Source organism: Staurois parvus, unplaced genomic scaffold (genome assembly GCF_062004578.1).
Source record: "Staurois parvus isolate SC_StPar_1 unplaced genomic scaffold, SC_StPar_1.0 ptg002753l, whole genome shotgun sequence".
Classification (NCBI taxonomy): Eukaryota; Metazoa; Chordata; class Amphibia; order Anura; family Ranidae; genus Staurois; species Staurois parvus.
The window spans coordinates 4327587-4348046 of NW_028320549.1; the positions used below are offsets into that span (position 1 = coordinate 4327587).

General features: G+C 43.7%; 1 protein-coding gene across 2 annotated transcripts in view; it reads left to right on the top strand.

Moving 5' to 3' along the window:
* Positions 1-20460, top strand: part of DARS2 (aspartyl-tRNA synthetase 2, mitochondrial) — a 50518-nt gene that overhangs the window by 7878 nt on the left and 22180 nt on the right. For both annotated transcript variants that reach the window (XM_089666602.1, XM_089666601.1), the window contains 6 exons: positions 447-687; positions 4944-5043; positions 6649-6715; positions 8584-8685; positions 11115-11210; positions 17286-17409. In XM_089666602.1, coding sequence (XP_089522728.1) covers positions 552-687; positions 4944-5043; positions 6649-6715; positions 8584-8685; positions 11115-11210; positions 17286-17409 — 625 coding nt within the window. In that variant the 5' untranslated portion in view covers positions 447-551. The remainder of the gene's footprint in view (positions 1-446; positions 688-4943; positions 5044-6648; positions 6716-8583; positions 8686-11114; positions 11211-17285; positions 17410-20460) is intronic.

Sequence of the window (20460 nt, forward strand, 5' to 3'; positions counted from 1 at the left end):
TGTGGTTAATCCATTATTCCAAAGGTGATATAGCACATGTGCTCAACTGTCATCCCTATGCACTCACAAACTTCAATAGTTGCATCATCAACGCATGTGATATCAATGGACACTGCAGCTTGCTGTACGTTCTGTTATGGAGCTGCATCAGAATGGCAGTACGTGTTTCATGTGACAACGTGCCCATAATTGTAGGGATGAATTTCTGGTGATAGAGATTTATTTATATATATATGTGCTATGTAATAAAAGTATTGTGCATTGCAGAATCCCATTCCTTTCATCACATGGAAATCTTTTGGTAGCCCTGGTTCTGGTGTTTTTGTACTTTTGGTCTTTCCTTTTATATTCTTTTTCTTTTTGTTTCTTGGTTTTGTTGTTTTATAATTATCTATCTATCTATCTAATCTAATATATATGTGATAATTTTTTTTTTTGCCTTGCAGTAACTTGCTTTCTATGACGGGAAACCTCACTAGAGGATCCATTTCAAGTTCTCCTATCACAGGCATATTGAATGCAATCAGTGGAGGGACGTCCCTATTGATCATATGATGGCTCTTCGTGCTGGTCTCAGGTTATTCATTGGCTGTGGAGCTGTAAGCAGACAGCAGGTTATCAGAAGCTTCTGCCTGGTGCACAGAATACAGGCTGCCACTTCTGGCCATGAAGGTCATAGAACTCCAGGTGAGAGATCACTGTTCAAAGGTGACTGTGATGGGCTTGCTGCAATCACTTTAATAAAGACAGATGCAAATTGCTTCTGCAGCATAAGGCTTCATGTACACGAGCAGCTCCTGAACTCGCGTTTAGGAGCTTTTGGCATTTTTTTGTTAAAGCTCCTAAACTCAACTCCATAAAAGCCTATGTATCCATGTACACACAGGCTTTTAGCAGAGTTTAGGAGCTGCCGCATTTAGGTGAGGTTACACCTCCGTCTCCTAAACGTGGAAGATTCGTGTTTGGGATAAAAACGTTTTGACTGACGACCGTGGGAGAATGCAAAACCGCTGCAAAAACACGTTACTGCGGTTGCTGCATTTTGCCAGGGTTTTGCAATGATTTGCGCTTTCTCGCGGCCAGCACTCAGGGTAGGCTCGTGTACATGAAGCCTAATACTGACGTAAATATTTCCATGCTTGAAGTGGTAGAGTGAAGGTGCTAGAACTTTGGTTGAACGGTACTTTAGTACTTGATTGATCTTATTCTAATGTGCTCATGAAGACCCTATAGGACATTTGGGTGTTACGTGGGAGGAAGAATGAGGGAAGGGAGGATGCCAGGCTCCAGAAGGAAGAGCTGCAAAGGCCCCAAAAACTGCCGGAAAACCGGAAATGGGACCAGACTGTTCACATAAATTTTATGGGAGTCAGTATGGTCATTCTCCCATACTATCATGCATTCCAGGTATTCAATCCTGCCCATTTCCCAAGCCCGGTCGTGATGAGAGTAGACCACTGGTAAGGTATTTGTCCCAAATCCGTAAAGTGGTAGACGTTACAAGTGGCATAAGATCAGTAGGCGGTTTGTGGACAAGTTCTGTCCATAGTAAAGATGTGAGGTCCAAGGATATCAGGTCATTTTCCAGTAGGGTCCAAAGTTAAGTGGATTTACTATGGTACCAGTCATCTATCTGAAGAAGTGAAGCTGCATGAAAGTATGACAAAAGGTGGGGTGGAGAAATACCTCCTTTGTTCTTGGGTAAGGGTAAGATAGCAGGGCTGATCTGAAGTCTCTTCTGTCCCCAGATAAAGTTGCAAATGGCCTTATTTACTGATGGCGGGGGACCCAGAGGTGGAAAGATGGGGAGTGCTTGGAAAGTATAAAGAAATGTAGACCTGGTTTCATGCAACCAAACTAAGAAATGTTTGGCTTGGCGTAGGCATTAAGACATGCTTGGATTATGCGAGAAAGGGGCATAGGATTAAGATCTGCTAGGGTGGACAGGGAGTTAAGAATTTGGATACCAAGGTATTTTAATAGCCTTTTGTTGTCACTTGTATAATAAGGGCGAGAGGGGACATCCCTGCCGGGTACCATTACGTATCCATATTGTATCCGAAAAAAGGCCATTGGATCGTATCCTCTCCATTGGTTCCTGATATAAAGCCAGGATTTTGCTCAGCATATTGGCCTAAGGCCCAATTGCCGAAGGGTACCCTCAAAGAATTTACAGTGGACCTGGTCAAATGCTTTTTTGGCATCCACTGAGATCAAACAAGCTGGAATATGGCATTTTGGGCATATTCCATTGGCGTAACCGGTTTTAAGAATATTATCCCTGGCTTCCCTCTCAGGGGTGAACCCCACTTGGTCCAAGTGTATCAAGCTTGGGATTAATAGCATAAGACGATTGACCACAGAGAACAGGGTCCTTTCCAGGCCTTGGGCAGGACAGCGATATGAGCCTCAAGGGCGTGTCGCAGGAAAGGGGCTCTAGGAGAGACCGCATTAAAAGTTTTCGTAAGAAGTGGGAGGAGAGAGTTTTGAAAGAATTTACAGAAACAAGTAGTGCAGCCATCCAGGCCTGGGCTTTTATTAAGTTTATGTCAAGTAATCGCCATTGCGAGTACATCCTCTGAAAATGGCTGCTCCAGCTCCTGCACCACAGAGGTAGGGAAGGTTGGGAGCGCAGTGGCGGCAAAGTATGTGTCAAGTTTTAGATTGAAAAACTTCCGGAGAAGTACCAGAGGGGTACTCCGGCAGGTTGTAGAGTGAGTCATAAAATGAGTGGAGTAACCCATTAATATCTTTAGGATGATGGACAAGCTGGCCATCAGCCTTGCATCTATTCCCAGACTTAAACTGATCTTTTTTTGGCATAGAGGGCCCTGGCCAACATCCTACCTGACTTGTTAGCCTCAACACAGAATAGTTTACGGAAATTGTCTCTGATGGACAAAGTCCGCTGCTCAAAGAGTCCCAATAGTCTGAGTTTTGCATCTGACAGCGCAAGCTGTGTGGTCGGGGACTGGCTCCATTTGTGAGAAAGTTCCAAGTCAAAAATACGAAGCATAAGCTCTTTAACTTGGGAGAAGTGTTTGTTCTTAAGTCTAGACCTGTGTTTAATAAAGACCCCATGGAGTTCACATTTTAAGGCCTCCCGCTGGATGGGGGCAGAGGTATTGTCAGACTGATGGTCCAAAAGGAAATGCGTGATGGTGATCCATATCTCTGTAGAACATTCTTCCTCTTGTATCAGTGAGTGATTTAGTCTCCACGTCCACTCGTGGTCAGTTACGTCAGGTAAAGATGGGGACAAATACACTGGCGTGTGGTAAGACCACAATATATTGGCAATCCTACTTTGTGGGTGGAATGTTAATGTGAAGTGGCTGACAAGAAAAAAAAATCAAGACTGGAATACAAAATTATGGGCGGTGGAGTAAAAGGAATAATCTCTGTCAATAGGGTGGAGTATTCTCCAAACATCTATCAGGTTATGTTGGAGAAGTAACTTTTCCAGCCTGTTAATCTGTGTATATGAGACAGAGCTCCTACCTGAAGACGTATCTACAGCGGGGTTAAGGACGCAATTAAATCTCCAACAAGAACAACCCCTTTGGCAAATTCCATCAATTTATGAAGGTATTGAATAGTATGGGCTATTTGTTCAAAACCTTTTAATAATAGATGCCATATTGTTGTAGGAAGTAGAACTAGTCCTTATGATTTAAGCTCCAAACACACAGGCCGAATGTCACCTGAAATAAGTTGGTACAGTAGATACCATCCAACATTCGGCCCGTGTGTACAGGTCCTTGTTGAAAAATCAGCAGCTGATCGGCATCCGATCAGCACTCTCAGCAAATGGCTGCGAGACCCGACGGGGGGAGGGGGGGGCGTTGGTGTTGGCGTCTGTCCCCCTGTCAGAACACAACAGCACAGCGGGGAGGTCAGTGAACTAACATCACATAGTACAGAGACCTCCTTGCTAACTTACCGTGTGTACAAGGCTTTAGAAGACATGCAATGAATTTCCCCCGATCAGTGTGGATAGAGGAATCTTCATTGCCAGCTAGAGTAGTCAGCAACTGCAGCACCCATGGCTGCCTGAAAAGCAATGTTGCCAAACAGTGACTGCGTAATATGGTAGGATGCCGTTTCTGTTGGACTAATCATTTTCCGTCCGGCTCACTCGAATTCTAAATCAATTTTTTTTTATTACAGGGCAACCCATGCCTCAAATTTAATCCAATTTAGTAGAAATCAGCCAAAATTCAAGCCCTTTGCCACTTAATATGCTGCCCTTGAAATTAGTCTGTATGTTCCTTGCCGAGGTGGTTACTCAGGCCAGTGAGGGAAATGATTTATACTCTGGTCTAGCAGTTAAATGGTTTGGGTTTTTCTTTCTGTGCTGTCCATCCCTTTCCTCTGTGTTGTGTTTTTTTATTTATTTATTTGTTTTTATTCTTCTAGCCTTTTATAATGGATCTTGCTGAGAAAGATATCAAATGTGTCACAAGTAATTTAGAGGGCTGTAGGGGACACAAACGTGAAATTTCCTGATTGGTAAAGTGGCTGAAATAGCAGTGATCTCTAGCAGTCTCATGTACTGTGTCTCCAGTCTATGGCATGTCCCTAGGCTCCCAACAACTCCAATAGCATGTCTGCAGTCTCTGACCATCTCCTGTAGCATACTCACAATCTCTGATCATTCACAGAATATTTTAGGGCTGACATACTAAAGAAGTTGAGAAATGTTCATGCAATAGACGGTGCGAATATTCATTTTAATTAGCAAATTGTTTGCAGATGAAATGGCTAAACTGTAATTTTGCTTTTTACTTGATTGGCCAGTAGAAGTGAATATTCGCATAATTTATTGTGTGCCGTCCTGAGTGTGCCATTTGGTAATATCAGAGGCCACACTTAAGGCCCTCTACATTAATAAAGGTGGCCATGGCTCTTCAACATTTTTTTTTTTTTTTAATTTCCTGCAGATTTGAGCAGCTTTGTTTCTCGGTCACACACATGTGGAGAGTTGAACACGGCTCACGTGGGTCAGGAAGTCACGTTGTGTGGGTGGCTCCAGTATCAGAGGTGAGTACTGAGAGTTGTTGGTGTATGCAGAATGTTGTGCTACATACAGTCTGCTTTTCTCTTCTCAAAGGTAGAAATAAGGTTGTGTGTCCTCCAAAAAAATATAACTTGACATCTGTTCCTAATAATTTAGAGCAGAGTTCCACTCAAAAGCGGACGCTTCGCTTATTTTTTTTATTTTTAAACCTCACCACAACTTTATCCCTGACCTGTCTGGTGTGTTCCTTGACCTTCATGATGCTGTTTGTTCACTAATGTTCTCTAACAAACCTCTGAAGGCTTCACAGAACTGCAATATTTATACTGAGATTAAATGACACACATGTGGACTCTATTTACTAATTAGGTGACTTCTGAAGGCAATTGGTTCCACTAGATTATAGTTAGGGGTATCAGAGTAAAGGGGACTGAATACAAATGCACACCACGCTTTTCAGATTTTTATTTGTATAAAATTTTGAAAACCATTTATCATTTTCCTTCTACTTCACAATTTTATGTGCCACTTTGTGTTGGTTTATCACATAAAATCCCAACAAAATATATTTACGTTTTTGGTTGTAACATGACAAAATTTCAAGGGGTATGAATACTTTTTTCAAGTAACTGTATCTCCTAAACTTGTAGTGTTTAGGAGATATTTACACAGCATCTGGTGACACCACCAATGCATGCACTCTGAAAGAAGAGCATACCTGTGCAGTTCTTCAAAGCTGTGTACCATGCCCATGACGAGACAAAAAACGCCCCTGAGGAAGCGCTACAGTGTGAAAAGCATTGGACAGAGCTAATAGTGCTGATGTCACGCTGCCACATCTTTCTGTATGTGGCGGCCATCTTTGTGAATTTTGTGTTCTTTAGTTTTTTGTTATGTTTGTGCTAATTTTGGATTTTGTTAAAAACTGCTACACTAGGCACAATACATCTGGCTCCTTCTAGTGAGCACTTGTTCCATACAGCTACAAAACCTACCTGCTGGCTCCGAACAGTGAAGGCCTAGTTGTTGCCATTATCAGAGGGTTATCTTCTTAAAGGAACCACGTCTGGGGACAAGAGGCTGCGGTGTTAAGTGATTATATAGAGCTTGTATGCTGCCTATAATTTACGCAGCCCTACATTCTGGTGAGTGCGGTGTGCTGGTGGGTGTTGTCACAGTGGAAGCATGTGAAAAACACCAGGATGTTCTTAAAGGAGAAACGCCCACAATTTTGAGCTGCTATAATTGTCCCTTTATTTTTCACAGACTTTAATACATCAGATTTATGAATAAGAATATTTCATATTTATATTTGTTACCTAAGGGAGAAGTATTGTTGATTAAATTAGTCACTTCACCTTTTTTTTGTCAATTTTACTTTACAAATGGTTTTCTCCATTTTTTTTTTTTTTTTTTTTTTTTTTTGCACCTTATCTACAGTTTTTCAGCTCTGTACTATTATGTGCATTTTTTATTTTAAGGGTTTGGCATATTGACCTTTTAAGTGCGAGTTACTGTCCGTTCCTGCTGATCGCAGATTCCATATATCTATTTGAAAGCTTCAAGTATTGTGTATTAATGTATGAAAACAAGTTTCAGTTAATATTGCTCCCTCTTTCTTTCCACAGAGGAGATATGTTTCTTATACTGAGGGATTTTCATGGACTGACACAGATTATTCTTCCATCAGGGGAGGTATGCCATTTGTTTTTATACTGTCTACCTAGTTGGGATTTTTTTGTCTGTAAGATAAATTGCAGCTTTGTTTATAAACCAAACAGATAATTTGCAGCTTTGTTTATAAAGCAAACAGTAACTCTATCCTAGCTCAATCTAGGAGTTTTTAGTTTCTAATATTGGAGTTTACCGCTTAATATAACCTATTTAGTGTGTAACTGTCACCAGCCTGAGTTACTAAAACTGAGCTTAAGAGGAAAAGCTGAAAAGGCAGAGATCTTCTTTAATGAATGCCACGTTTAAAAGATCCAGAGACCTGGGCAGCTGAATTTCTATGCATATCCAGACTTTTATTGAAAATGTCAAATGTGGCTTCTTTGCTGTTGCCTTCTTATCCTGGTGATTGGTCCCTTTAAAACGGAGCTCCACCCAATTGGGGAAGTTCCGCTTTAAGGACTGCTCCCTCGCTCCCCATTAAGGATTGGAACATTTTTTTTTGGGGGGGGGGAGCGGGTACCTGTCAAATTCGGCCTAGGTGATCAGAAACGGAAGGTGTCCTCCCTCCCTCCCTGTAGTCTTTTAGGACACGTGACAGGTCCCAGAAGACTTATGGATATATTGGCTGAAACACTACAATTTCTGGTGGCGTTCTTCAACAGATCCGAGTTCTGGATGCCCAACCCTAGATGACCTAATACCATCTATTATATGCGCAATATTAAGCGCTATTTGGTTAGTGCACTCTACAGCTATATTTATCACCGAAGTCACCATACTATAATTTAAAATATCAGAGAGACTGTCGCAACTCATCACCTATCTGTAATATTGTGGAATACTTGTTTATTCCTTGAATCATTCTGGTTAAATAGAGACGTTATTTAGATATTCATTGAGGATATTGTTGAGTAACTTAAGCGCTGCATGGTGTATGAAATTTGAGGTCCCAGAAGACTACAGGACCATTCAGGAAGAGCAGCACTACTTGCGCATGCACATGGGGTACCCGGCTGTGAAGCCACAAGCTATCACAGCCGGGTGCCCACACTGAAGATGCCGGCCTCCTGGAATCCAGGACGGCCGGTGAAACGTGCTACGGGGAACACACCATAGGACCGAGGAACAGGTAAGTGGCTGTTTTTTAAAAGTCAGCAGCTAAGAGTTTTTGTAGCTGCTGACTTTTATTTTTTGACAGGGTGAGTGGAACTCCACTTTAAGCAGGCCATACATGGGTCGAATTCAAATGATTTTTCGATTGAAAACTGAAAACCTCATTCGTTCTGTAATCCAATGGTGCCACCAATGATTTTGAAAATCAGTTGTTTTTCACGAATTTTCCAGCATGCCCGATAAACAAAATGGGGAGGAACCACGAAAATCGGCCGGTGCTATTGCCCCACTAACAGCGAAAATCGGGCGATTGTTCTTAGATCCGATTTTCAAACAAAAAATCGTTAGAAAATCGACCCTTGTATGGCTGGCCTTAGACAAAAAAAAAACAAAAGAAACCCAAACCCCCCCCCCCCCTAAAAACAAGACAATATGGACAGACTCAATGGACCACTCAATCTTTTTCTGCCGTCATTTTTCTGTTTCTACAAAATTTCTATGCTCTGCTCCTAATAAACATATATAGCAAGTTACAAGAAAAATCAGTCTTGTCTGTTGTCTGTCACAACCTTCCATTGACAAAGGAGAAGGCTCTCTAGTGGGGTTATGGACAACAGTGAAGAGTTGCTGAGGTCTAGAACCCTGATGTACTCTGTTCAAAATGGAGATAGGCTATTTTGCATTGTGTTTTTCTCTTTAATCCTATATTTTTTTATAGAAACTTTAATCCACTCTTACTAATGATTTTTTTTTTTTTTAATTATTATTATTTGAAGCATGGCTCCGAGGTGAGAAAGTGGATGAAAGAGACTTCTTTAGAGTCTGTGCTCCTGGTAAAGGGGACAGTCATAGCCCGTCCTTCTGGCCAGGAGAATCCTGTAAGTCTTTCCTTTTTTCTTATCCGTCTCAGGATCACCACACATATTGCAATCTGATTTTACCAACAACTATGTAGTGCAGAGCCCTGTATGATTGAATACATATTGATTGGATAGTTTAGGTCCTTGTACTATATTTAGTTTTTTTTTTTGGTAAATTTTAAAGTTGATTAAATGGGCAACACAGTGGCTAAATGGTTAGCATTTCCACCTGGCAGTACTAGGGTCGACGGTTCGAATCACAACCACGGCACCACCTGCCTGGAGTTTGCATGTTCTCCCTTTGCCTACTTGGGTTTCCTCCGGGTGCTCCTGTTTCCTCCCACACTCCAAAGACATGCTGATAGGTGAATTGGATCCTGTCTAAATTGGCCCTAGTATGTGTATGTATGACTGTGAGTTAGGGACCTTAGATTGTACGCCCCTTGAGGGTTAGGGACTGATGTGAATGTACAATATATATGTAAAGCACTGTGTAAATTGATGGCGCTATGTATGTACCTGAAATATATAAATGATATCGTATGATAAGCTTTACTTTCATCACATATGTTGTATTCCTAGATTGTAAGCTCGAAAGAGCAGGGCCCTCAATCCCCTCATGTTTTGCATTGTATTGGTATTGTTCTGTCACATGTTCTGTCCCCCTTTGTAATGTACAGCGCTGAGCGAACTATTGGCGCTTTATAAATACTGTATAATAATAATAATCTCCTTTAGATCCTGAACGTGAAACGCATTGTACGCACATGAGTGGGTTAACGGTGGTGCAAGGGAGCATTGATGCTTCCAAGAGTACGACTGTGCACTTGTATGGCAGGCTGTAGAAAGCACCTGTGACTCCCCAAGCACGGGAAAGAACTGACTAATTTATGCTAGGAATAAAAAAAAAAATGCATGCCAGCACCCATGGGCATGAACCCTAATGTATGTGCACAGTTTTCCTATTTTTATTGTTAGTGTCTTTTTTTTTTTTTTTTTTTTTTTTTTTTTTTTTTTCTTGGTTGGGTTTTGATTTGTATTCTATGAAGCAGTGTACTTGTTGTTTTTGCAATGTATTGCTTCATTTACAAAAAAAAAACAAATTTAATGCTAATACATTGCAAAAACAACAATAACTCTGTTTCTTACAATCCAAATGAAAACCCAACCACTGGATTTGCTGCATTACCCAAAACCCAATGCAAGTCCATTTGTGCCTGGCAGCAGTGCTTATTCCTTTGTACAAGTCAGTGGGAATGCAGTGGGAATGCATACACGTCTCCAAAGCATTCAGTGCTTTGTGTTTCTGACCTATAACCAGTATGCAGAAGGACTTCTCCTGAGCTCCATACTCTTCTGGGTCATGACTCCATGATATCCAGGCATCTAGATTTTTCCAGAGGGCAGTCTTTGTATTTCTCTCATGACGGATTTACTTGAACCTATTTGGAGTTTGTTTGCTAGATTCCCCCACTGATTGCACTAGATTATAGGGAATTGATTGGCTGGCTGTGTTTTGTTTCAGCAAATGAAATGGCTGTTTCCACCGAATAGGAGGAAGGAGCACACGTTAAATACATGGGGAATATGCCTACCAAAAACCGCATTTCCTTGTTTAGCAGGGTTTACTTTTCTGCTGGCTTTTTACTGATATTGGTCTTTTAGCAGATCCATTTTTGCCACCGTACTATTATGGAGAATTTTGTAGTGGGCATAGAACACAGAAATGCTGCATTATCTACCCCAAAGTACAGCCAGAGACTATGATGGGGACATGGTACCCATCAAATCCTTGAAATGGAATTCCAGGCTAGATCTAACTAAGCTTTAAATGGCTCCCACCCCCCTCCTAACTTCTACAGAAACTACCCTGTAGAGGGAAAATGCTTATTCCTAGGGCATTCTGGTCCGGTCACATGATCCGCTCCCAGCAGTTGTGTTCAGGGGAGAGGAGGGACAGCCAACAACGGATGTCCCATAGTAAGCTGATGTGTGATGTCACCGCCCAGGCATTGCAGCCATTGTTGGTGCTTTGCCTGTCCCTTAAAGCCAGCCGCTGGGGAGATCATGTGAGCAGGCTGGAACGCCCTGAGAATAGGTAAGTATAAGCATCTTAGAACAGCATTGAGAAGGGGGTCGGAGCCATTTTAAGATCAGTTAGATCTAGCTTGGAACTCCACTTTAAGGGAAATAAGAAGTCAGGAGAAGACAGTGCACCAATTTCCATTTATTACTGTAACTATAATGTAGCTTTTAGGTGGATTGATTGATTTACCCTGATTTCTGACTATGGGCTGTATGGTGACCTTACATTCCTGCATCGCATACGTTTTTCACTCTTTCTTTTTTTTTTTTTCCTTTAAGAATTTTAATGCTTCATGTGTTACACTGCCTATGTCATTATTATATTTGTCTTTTATCAGCCATGCTGTGTGTTCTGATTTTAGAATATGCCCACAGGAGCCATTGAAGTTCAGGCGAAACAAGTGCAGATCCTGAACCCCTGCAAACCGCTGCCATTTGAGATTAAAGACTTTGTGAAGGTGACTATTCGCTTTGTCCATTTTTTTTTTTTTTTTTTATCTGACCTTTTCTCTTACACATGTTATCGATTATACGTTTATGTGTTTAAATTTAAGTGGATCCTGTAATTGGAACCACTAAAGTCAATCCATAAATGCTGTTCAAGTGAACCTAGACACTTTTTTTTTTTAATTATTTATGAGCAGGAGAGTTGTAGACCCTCTGTTAGGTTTTTATGGCTGTCTTGTGTCCTTGTGGAAAAAAAAGGGGACGTCTTAAATCGGGACAGGGCTCATGTACACTACACCATTAATAGCCAGCTGTCTCTTGCATGTTCTTGCTCCCAGCTCTAATGACATTCCCCCAAATCTGCCCTCCTGCTGCTGTGTTTCCCTGCTCCTGCAGCCTCCTGGGATTTATAATGGGGATATCATAGAAGGCTGCAGGAGCACGGACATGTCTTTTCACCTAGGCAAGAATGGAGGCAGGGTGGGCTGGAATTAACAACAGAAAAAAAAAATATAAAAAAATGGCTTTTAAAATAGTGGAGGAAGAAGGGTTGCAGTGGGGAAAATGTTCACTTTGGGAGTGAAGGCCTGCTTTAAGCTCCATATACCCCTTTGGCCTTGGAAATGAAAGAGCGGTCACTTCCTTAAGTGACTTCTTACAATGTAATAAAAGCTCCGCTACTTGCAATTTTTGTATCTGGCAATATGTATTGTCTATTGTATTCTACAGGAGATTTACCTAGTAAAGGGCAGTTTTGGGTGTCACTGGAGATTTTCCTGCCCAGGTAGACATACAGGGACTTGAACCCTGTTTATGGAATGGAGAAATTGGTTTAAGGTGAAATTGCTTGATATTTTTAATCCTGATAGCAGCTGTGACAGCCAGCTACTGTCATTGCTTTAATAGAATCTGTGCATTGTCCATACAGTCCATAGTGAACGCAGATCTCCCCAGCAAAACATACTTTCCTTGCTTTGGAAATTTTGCTTTTAGGAGCCATTGCAGGCAGCAAGTGGATCAATTCCTCAGAATCAAACTTCAAAGGCTGTTTAGAATCTGTCAGCTGTCTGACTTCTTGGTAGTGTCACAAACATCCAGCAAGAAGCCTGCAGTGGGTGTATTTGAGAATACACCTTGTTTGTTACAAATGAGGAAGTGAGCGGTTCCTGGATCAGCAGATTACAGAAAGGGCATAGGGTGGACGTCTACACTACAGCAATGCCTGCACAAAATAGAGGAAGCCCAGAGAAGGTAGGTTGAGATTCAGTGCACGCATATGGCAAGCTTCATTTTTGCTGAAATAAACTTTTAAAATGAGTACAGAAATCAAAAACCTTTTGATAATTTTAAAGCGGACCTGTGCTTTATGCATGCAGGGTAAAGCAACAGGTTCAATTTAAAGTAGTTGTAATCCTCAGCCATGAAATATGAACAAAGCATATCCCTTTATAGCAGTGGTTCTCAACCTTTCTAATGCCGCAACCCCTTAATACAGTTCCTCATGTTGTGGTGACCCCCAACCATAAAATTATTTTTGTTGCTACTTCATAACTGTAATTTTGCAGTGGGAGGACTAGCGCCCCATCACTGATGTCAGTGGGATGAATAGTGTCCCATCGTTGGTATCAGTGGGAGGAATAGTGCCCCATCATTGGTGTCAGTGGGAGGAATAGTGTCCCATCATTGGTGTCAGTGGGAGGAATAGTGTCCCATCATTGGTGTCAGTGGGAGGAATAGTGTCCCATCATTGGTGTCAGTGGGAGGAATAGTGTCCCATCATTGGTGTCAGTGGGAGGAATAGTGCCCCATCATTGGTATCAGTGGGAGGAATAGTGCCCCATCATTGGTATCAGTGGGAGGAATAGTGCCCCATCATTGGTATCAGTGGGAGGAATAGTGCCCCATCATTGGTATCAGTGGGAGGAATAGTGCCCCATCATTGGTGTCAGTGGGAGGAATAGTGCCCCATCATTGGTATCAGTGGAAGGAATAGTGCCCCATCATTGGTATCAGTGGGAGGAATAGTGCCCCCATCATTGGTGTCAGTGGGAGGAATAGTGCCCCATCATTGGTATCAGTGGGAGGAATAGTGCCCCATCATTGGTATCAGTGGGAGGAATAGTGCCCCATCATTGGTATCAGTGGGAGGAATAGTGCCCCATCATTGGTATCAGTGGGAGGAATAGTGCCCCATCATTGGTATCAGTGGGAGGAATAGTGCCCCATCATTGGTATCAGTGGGAGGAATAGTGCCCCATCATTGGTATCAGTGGGAGGAATAGTGCCCCATCATTAGTGTCAGTGGGAGGAATAGTGCCCCATCATTGGTATCAGTGGGAGGAATAGTGCCCCCATCATTGGTGTCAGTGGGAGGAATAGTGCCCCATCATTGGTATCAGTGGGAGGAATAGTGCCCCATCATTGGTATCAGTGGGAGGAATAGTGCCCCTTCATTGGTATCAGTGGGAGGAATAGTGCCCCATCATTGGTATCAGTGGGAGGAATAGTGCCCCATCATTGGTATCAGTGGGAGGAATAGTGCCCCATCATTGGTGTCAGTGGGAGGAATAGTGCCCCATCATTGGTGTCAGTGGGAGGAATAGTGCCCCCATCATTGGTGTCAGTGGGAGGAATAGTGCCCCATCATTGGTGTCAGTGGGAGGAATAGTGCCCCATCATTGGTGTCAGTGGGAGGAATAGTGCCCCATCATTGGTGTCAGTGGGAGGAATAGTGCCCCATCATTGGTGTCAGTGGGAGGAATAGTGCCCCATCATTGGTATCAGTGGGAGGAATAGTGCCCCATCATTGGTGTCAGTGGGAGGAATAGTGCCCCATCATTGGTATCAGTGGGAGGAATAGTGCCCCATCATTGGTGTCAGTGGGAGGAATAGTGCTCCATCATTGGTGTCAGTGGGAGGAATAGTGCCCCATCATTGGTGTCAGTGGGAGGAATAGTGCCCCATCATTGGTGTCAGTGGGAGGAATAGTGCCCCATTGTGGGGGGAGGAATAGTGCCCCACCGTTGGTGTCAGTGGGAGGAATAGTGCCCCATTGTGGGTGTCAGTGGGGGGAGGAATAGTGCCCCACCGTTGGTGTCAGTGGGGGGAGGAATAGTGCCCCACCGTTGGTGTCAGTGGGGGGAGGAATAGTGCCCCATCGTTGGTGTCAGTGGGGGGAGGAATAGTGCCCCACCGTTGGTGTCAGTGGGGGGAGGAATAGTGCCCCATCGTTGGTGTCAGTGGGGGGAGGAATAGTGCCCCACCGTTGGTGTCAGTGGGGGGAGGAATAGTGCCCCACCGTTGGTGTCAGTGGGGGGAGGAATAGTGCCCCATCGTTGGTGTCAGTGGGGGGAGGAATAGTGCCCCATCGTTGGTGTCAGTGGGGGGAGGAATAGTGCCCCATCGTTGGTGTCAGTGGGGGGAGGAATAGTGCCCCATCGTTGGTGTCAGTGGGGGGAGGAATAGTGCCCCATCGTTGGTGTCAGTGGGGGGAGGAATAGTGCCCCATCGTTGGTGTCAGTGGGGGGAGGAATAGTGCCCCATCGTTGGTGTCAGTGGGGGGAGGAATAGTGCCCCATCGTTGGTGTCAGTGGGGGGAGGAATAGTGCCCCATCGTTGGTGTCAGTGGGGGGAGGAATACTGTCTCATCGTTGGTGTCAGTGGGGGGAGGAATAGTGCCTCATCGTTGGTGTCAGTGGGGGGAGGAATAGTGCCCCATCGTTGGTGTCAGTGGGGGGAGGAATATTGCCCCATCGTTGGTGTCAGTGAGGGGAGGAATAGTGCCCCATCGTTGGTGTTAGTGGGGGGAGGAATAGTGCCTCATCGTTGGTGTCAGTGGGGGGAGGAATAGTGCCCCATCGTTGGTGTCAGTGGGGGGAGGAATATTGCCCCATCGTTGGTGTCAGTGGGGGGAGGAATATTGCCCCATCGTTGGTGTCAGTGAGGGGAGGAATCGTGCCCCATCGTTGGTGTCAGTGAGGGGAGGAATAGTGCCCCATCGTTGGTGTCAGTGGGGGGAGGAATAGTGCCCCATCGTTGGCGTCAGTGGGGGGAGGAATAGTGCCCCATCGTTGGTGTCAGTGGGGGGAGGAATAGTGCCCCATCGTTGGCGTCAGTGGGGGGAGGAATTGTGCCCCATCGTTGGCGTCAGTGGGGGGAGCAATAGTGTCTCATCGTTGGTGTCAGTGGGGGAGGAATAGTGCCCCATCGTTGGTATTAGTGACACAAATGATGGGGCACTATCCCTCCCACTGACAGCAATGATACTTACCTTGCTGACCCCTGCTCCAGCCTGGGCTCTCTCCCTCTCCCATCTACAGGCAGCATACCTGGCTGCAGCAGCAAAATTTGCACTTACCTGTCAGCTGTCTTCCTTCTCTGGCCTCTCTCTTCACTCGCTCCTGCAGCTCCCTCGATCTTCTTCGATCTCCGCGCGCTGCCGCTCGGCTCCTCCTCTCCAAGCTCCACCTCCTCGCCGGTGATTGGCCGCCTGTGTGCCTCTCCTGAGCTACAGTTCCGGTGGCCAATCAGCGGCGAGGAGGCGGTGACAGGGGCAGCATATCATCCCGCCCACACATCGCCGGAGACAGGAGCGGTGTCTCGGTTCCTAAGACCATCGGAAATATGTGTTTTCCGATGGTCTTAGGCGATCCCTGGGAAATGGTCGTTCGACCCCCAAAGGGGTCGCGACCCCCAGGTTGAGAACCGCTGCTTTATAGGCTCAATTAAAAGCATTCAGTGTCATTTCTGTCTGCTGCTTCATTCTTCTGCTATCAGCATGAGTCAATTTTGGCAAGTTTTCCTGAAGCCAAGAGAAAAATGGTGACAGGGGAGGGACCTCTAGCAGATTGACATCCTCAGCTCTGTTCCTGTGTGCTGTGCTTTCTCTTCCATCCAATCAGCTCTCGGAGCTCTCCTGAACAAAAACAAACAAGGGCGCACTCTCATCGTGCATTACCGTGGTACACCACGTGTTTATTGTGTAATCAGATATATACTCACAAACCAAAGGAGAATAAAAGCAGAATAAATAGTCCGCAATGGCAGTCAATGCAATGCTGTGCCCTAATTAGAGATAAACTGACGCGTTTCGGGAGACGAACCCCCTTCCTCAGAGCTGATTACACAATAAACACGTGGTGTACCACAGTAATGTACAATAAGAGTGCGCCCTTGTTTGTTTTTGTTCATTAGTATCCAGATTTCCCGATCTTTGAAGGGATGCACCTCTTCATTTGGCATTCTGTATTTCTTCCAGTCTGCATGAGGATTTGAGCGCTGGTTTCGTTTTTTTGTTCACGGAGCTCTCCTCACTGAGCTCTGTAGAGTGTAATTTCAGCTCTTCACCCCCTTTTTTCTGAACTCTCAGCCAAGCTTTATAAATTCTGACCTTTGAACAGATGTAGCGAAGAGAATACTGCAGATAAACAGGTACAACTTGTATAGGAGGATTTGTTTGATCTCTGTGTATCACCTGAGGCCAGGGACTTCACTGGATATATGTAACAGTTTACAGCCACTTTAATGGTTGTTCCACCAGCAGCACATAACTGCACTTTGCTCCCCTGAAATATTGTTTGGACAGCAGCAGTGAGAAGAAATATCAGTTTGTTCTGAGGATGGGGAGCACGTGACTCATTCCCTGTCCTCCCCACATTGACAGCATTGGTGATTGGCCGCTCAGACACCCATCACCATCTTGTAGGTACAGGGAGAGAGTCATCAGCACAGTGTAAGCACCAAGTCTTGACACAGGCTTCATGTCTTTGATCCAGATGGCCGAACAGAGCAGTGGTGAAGTGAACCATTGGTAAGCACATGCAGATGATTTAACCAACATTAAAGGGAACTTGCAGAGATGGTGCATATCTTGCATTGCTATGTGTTCAAATATAATCATTTATAACATATTGTAAGCTCGAAAGAGCAGGGCCCTCGAACCCCTCGTGTATTGTATTGTACTGTATTGTCTCATGTACTGTCCCCCTCGCTAATGTACAGCGCTGAGCACACCCTTCGGCGCTATATAAATACTGTATAATAATAATAATAACATCCGACTTTTAAACTTTGTATTTTACTTACAGAAATCAGAAGCTTTGAGAATGCAATATCGTTATCTGGACATTCGCAGTGCGCAGCTTCAGCACAACCTCAGGATAAGGTCCAAGATGGTGATGAAGATGAGAGAATATCTGTGTAACCAGCATGGTAAGGGCCAGTTGTGGTGGAAAAATTGCCTTTTTGAAGGGGACAACGCTCACTGCACTGCTGCAATATACCAAATTGTTGTCACTCTCACAGGAGTTGGAGGGGCTGCTGGCGTACATGCAGACGCACACAGTACCCACACTTGCTACTGTAAATCTTTATTACAGTATTTTGTGTTTTGTTTTTTTGTTTTTTTTTTTACCTGATATTTATGAGATCCGTTTAATAATGCAGCCTGCAATGGATTAGATTTTTATTTTGTTTACTATCTGGTCTTTTAAACCAAAAATTGTGTATACACAAGTAACTTTTAACCGCTTTTGCACCACCTTATTGCAGAAATACTGTTACAGGGCGATACGGGTGCACAAAATCACGTATGATTTTGCATTTCCGGGTGGGAGGCGTGCGCCCCCCTACCTGCACCACCTTTCACGGCCGTAGCTGCCAATCACCGGGTCACGGCCGGTAAATACAATATACAGTGAGGAACAGAAGTATTTGAACACCCTGCGATTTTGTTCTCCCACTTAGAAATCATGGAGGGATCTGAAATTCACATTGTAGGTGCATTCCCACTCTGAGAGACAGAATTAAAAAAAAAATTCAGGAAATCACATTGTATGATTTTTAAAGAATTCATTTGTCTTGCACTGCTGAACATAAGTATTTGAACACCTGAGATAATCAGTGTTAATATTTGGTACAGAAGCCTTTGTTTGCTATTACAGAGGTCAAACGTTTCCTGTAGTTCTTGACCAGGTTTGCACACACTGCAACAGGGATTTTGGCCCACTCCTCCACACAGATCTCCTCTAGATCTGTCAGGTTTCGGGGCTGTCGTTGAGCAACACGGAGTTTCAGATCCCTCCAAAGATGTTCTATTGGATTTAGGTCTGGAGACTGGCTAGGCCACTCCAGAACCTTGATATGCTTCTGACGGAGCCACTCCTTGGTTATCCTGGCTGTGTGCTTCGGGTCGTTGTCATGTTGGAAGACCCAGCCACGACCCATCTTCAATGCTCTGACTGAGGGAAGGAGGTTGTTGCTGAAAATCTCACAATAAATGGCCCCATTCACGACGAGTGAAGCTTAGACCAAAAAGTTCTGCTTTGGTCTCATCTGACCACATGACTTTCTCCCATGCCTCCTCTGGATCATCCAGATGGTCATTGGCAAACTTCAGACGGGCCTGGACATGTGATGACTTGAGCAGGGGAACCTTCCGTGCAATGCATGATTTGAAACCACGACGGTGTGGTGTTCTACCGACAGTGACCTTTGAAACTGTGGTCCCAGCTCTCTTCATGTCATTGACCAGCTCCTCCCTTGTAGTTCTGGGCTGATTCCTCACCTTTCTTACCATCAGTGATACTCCACGAGGTGAGATCTTGCATGCAGCCCCAGTCCGAAGGAGACTGACAGTCGTTATTAGCCTCTTCCATTTTCTAACAATTGCTCCAACAGTTGATCTATTTTTACCAAGCTGCTTGGCAATTGTCCCGTAGCCCTTTCCAGCCTTGTGGAGGTCCACAATTTTGTCTCTGGTGTCTTTTGACAGCTCTCTGGTCTTGCCCATGGTACTAGTTGGCATCTGACTGACTGTGGGGTGGACAGGTGTCTTTAAAGAGCTCAAACAGGTGCTATTAAGTTAGATTAATGAGTGGAGTAGAAGTGCCTTTTTTAAAGGCACAGTAACAGGTCTTTGAGAACCAGAATTCTTGCTGTTTCTTAGGTGTTCAAATACTTATGTTCAGCAGTGCAAGACAAATAAATTCTTTAAAAATCATACAATGTGATTTTCTGAATTTTTTTTTTTTAAATTCTGTCTCTCAGAGTGGGAATGCACCTACAATGTGAATTTCAGACCCCTCCATGATTTCTAAGTGGGAGAACTTGCAAAATCGCAGGGTGTTGAAATACTTCTGTTCCTCACTGTGTATATCGCCATTTGTAAATGCTATAACTTTCACGTAAACCAATTCATTTACACTTACTGTGAATTTTTTTCTTTAGCAAAGACATGTAGCAGAATACATTATGGTGTAAATTTCTAATGAAATTTTTATTTTTATTTTACTGGAAATGTTTTAATAGCAAAAAGTCAAAAATATATATATATTTTTTTCTCAAAATTGTCGGTCTTCTTTTTTTGGATGTTGCTGTTGATCATGTTATTGGCAATAACAATCGCAAGAGAGAGCTAGCGCAGGAGAGGGATGCCGGAGTCAGGCATTAAAGCTTAGTTTTCATTGTTGACTGGAGGGTTTCATTAAGACTCCATTCACATATCAGCATTTTAAATCGCAGGTCGCATCGCCATGATTCTGCCTGCAATTTCAAAATGTCAGATTGCTCATGTGTAAAAAAAAAAAAAAAAATACTGATCACTTCCCCAAAGTAGTACAATGTTGCTATGGTAACATTATTCTACTTTGGTCATAGTGAAATATGAAAAAGAAATCTTAAAAAAAGAGAAAACAATGTAATAAAAATTTAAAACAAGTAAAAAAAATTATAATTTTTTTTGTACTGTCATCAGTCAGTGTCCCTGATCACCACCATGCCAGTTATATAATGACGCTGTACTGCACTGGTGACAGTATGTAAAAAAAAAAATAGTGAGTTATTATTTTTAATTTTTTCATTTTCCGAAAAATTATGACAAAAAAATTACTACTTCAAAAAACTCACCATGCCCAGGGGCGGACTGACCATATGAGCACTGCCCGAGGGCCCGGGGTCAGTAGGGGGCCCCATGAGATGCCCCTGGTACCTTTCATTGGCTTTTTTGGGTGTGGGCGAGGACATGGGCCCCATGATCCCCTATTACCCGGGGGCCCCATGAGTTGTCAGTCCGCCCCTGACCATGCCTGTTATGAAATACGTCGGACTGTCTACTTTGCAAAAAAGGGTCATTTGGGGGATATCTGTACTGTTCTGACATTCTTGGACCTCAAGAAATTAGATTGGCCATCAGTACTTCAGGATTGATCAATATTCAGATATATACCATAGTTTGTGAACTCTATAACTTTCCTACAAACTAAA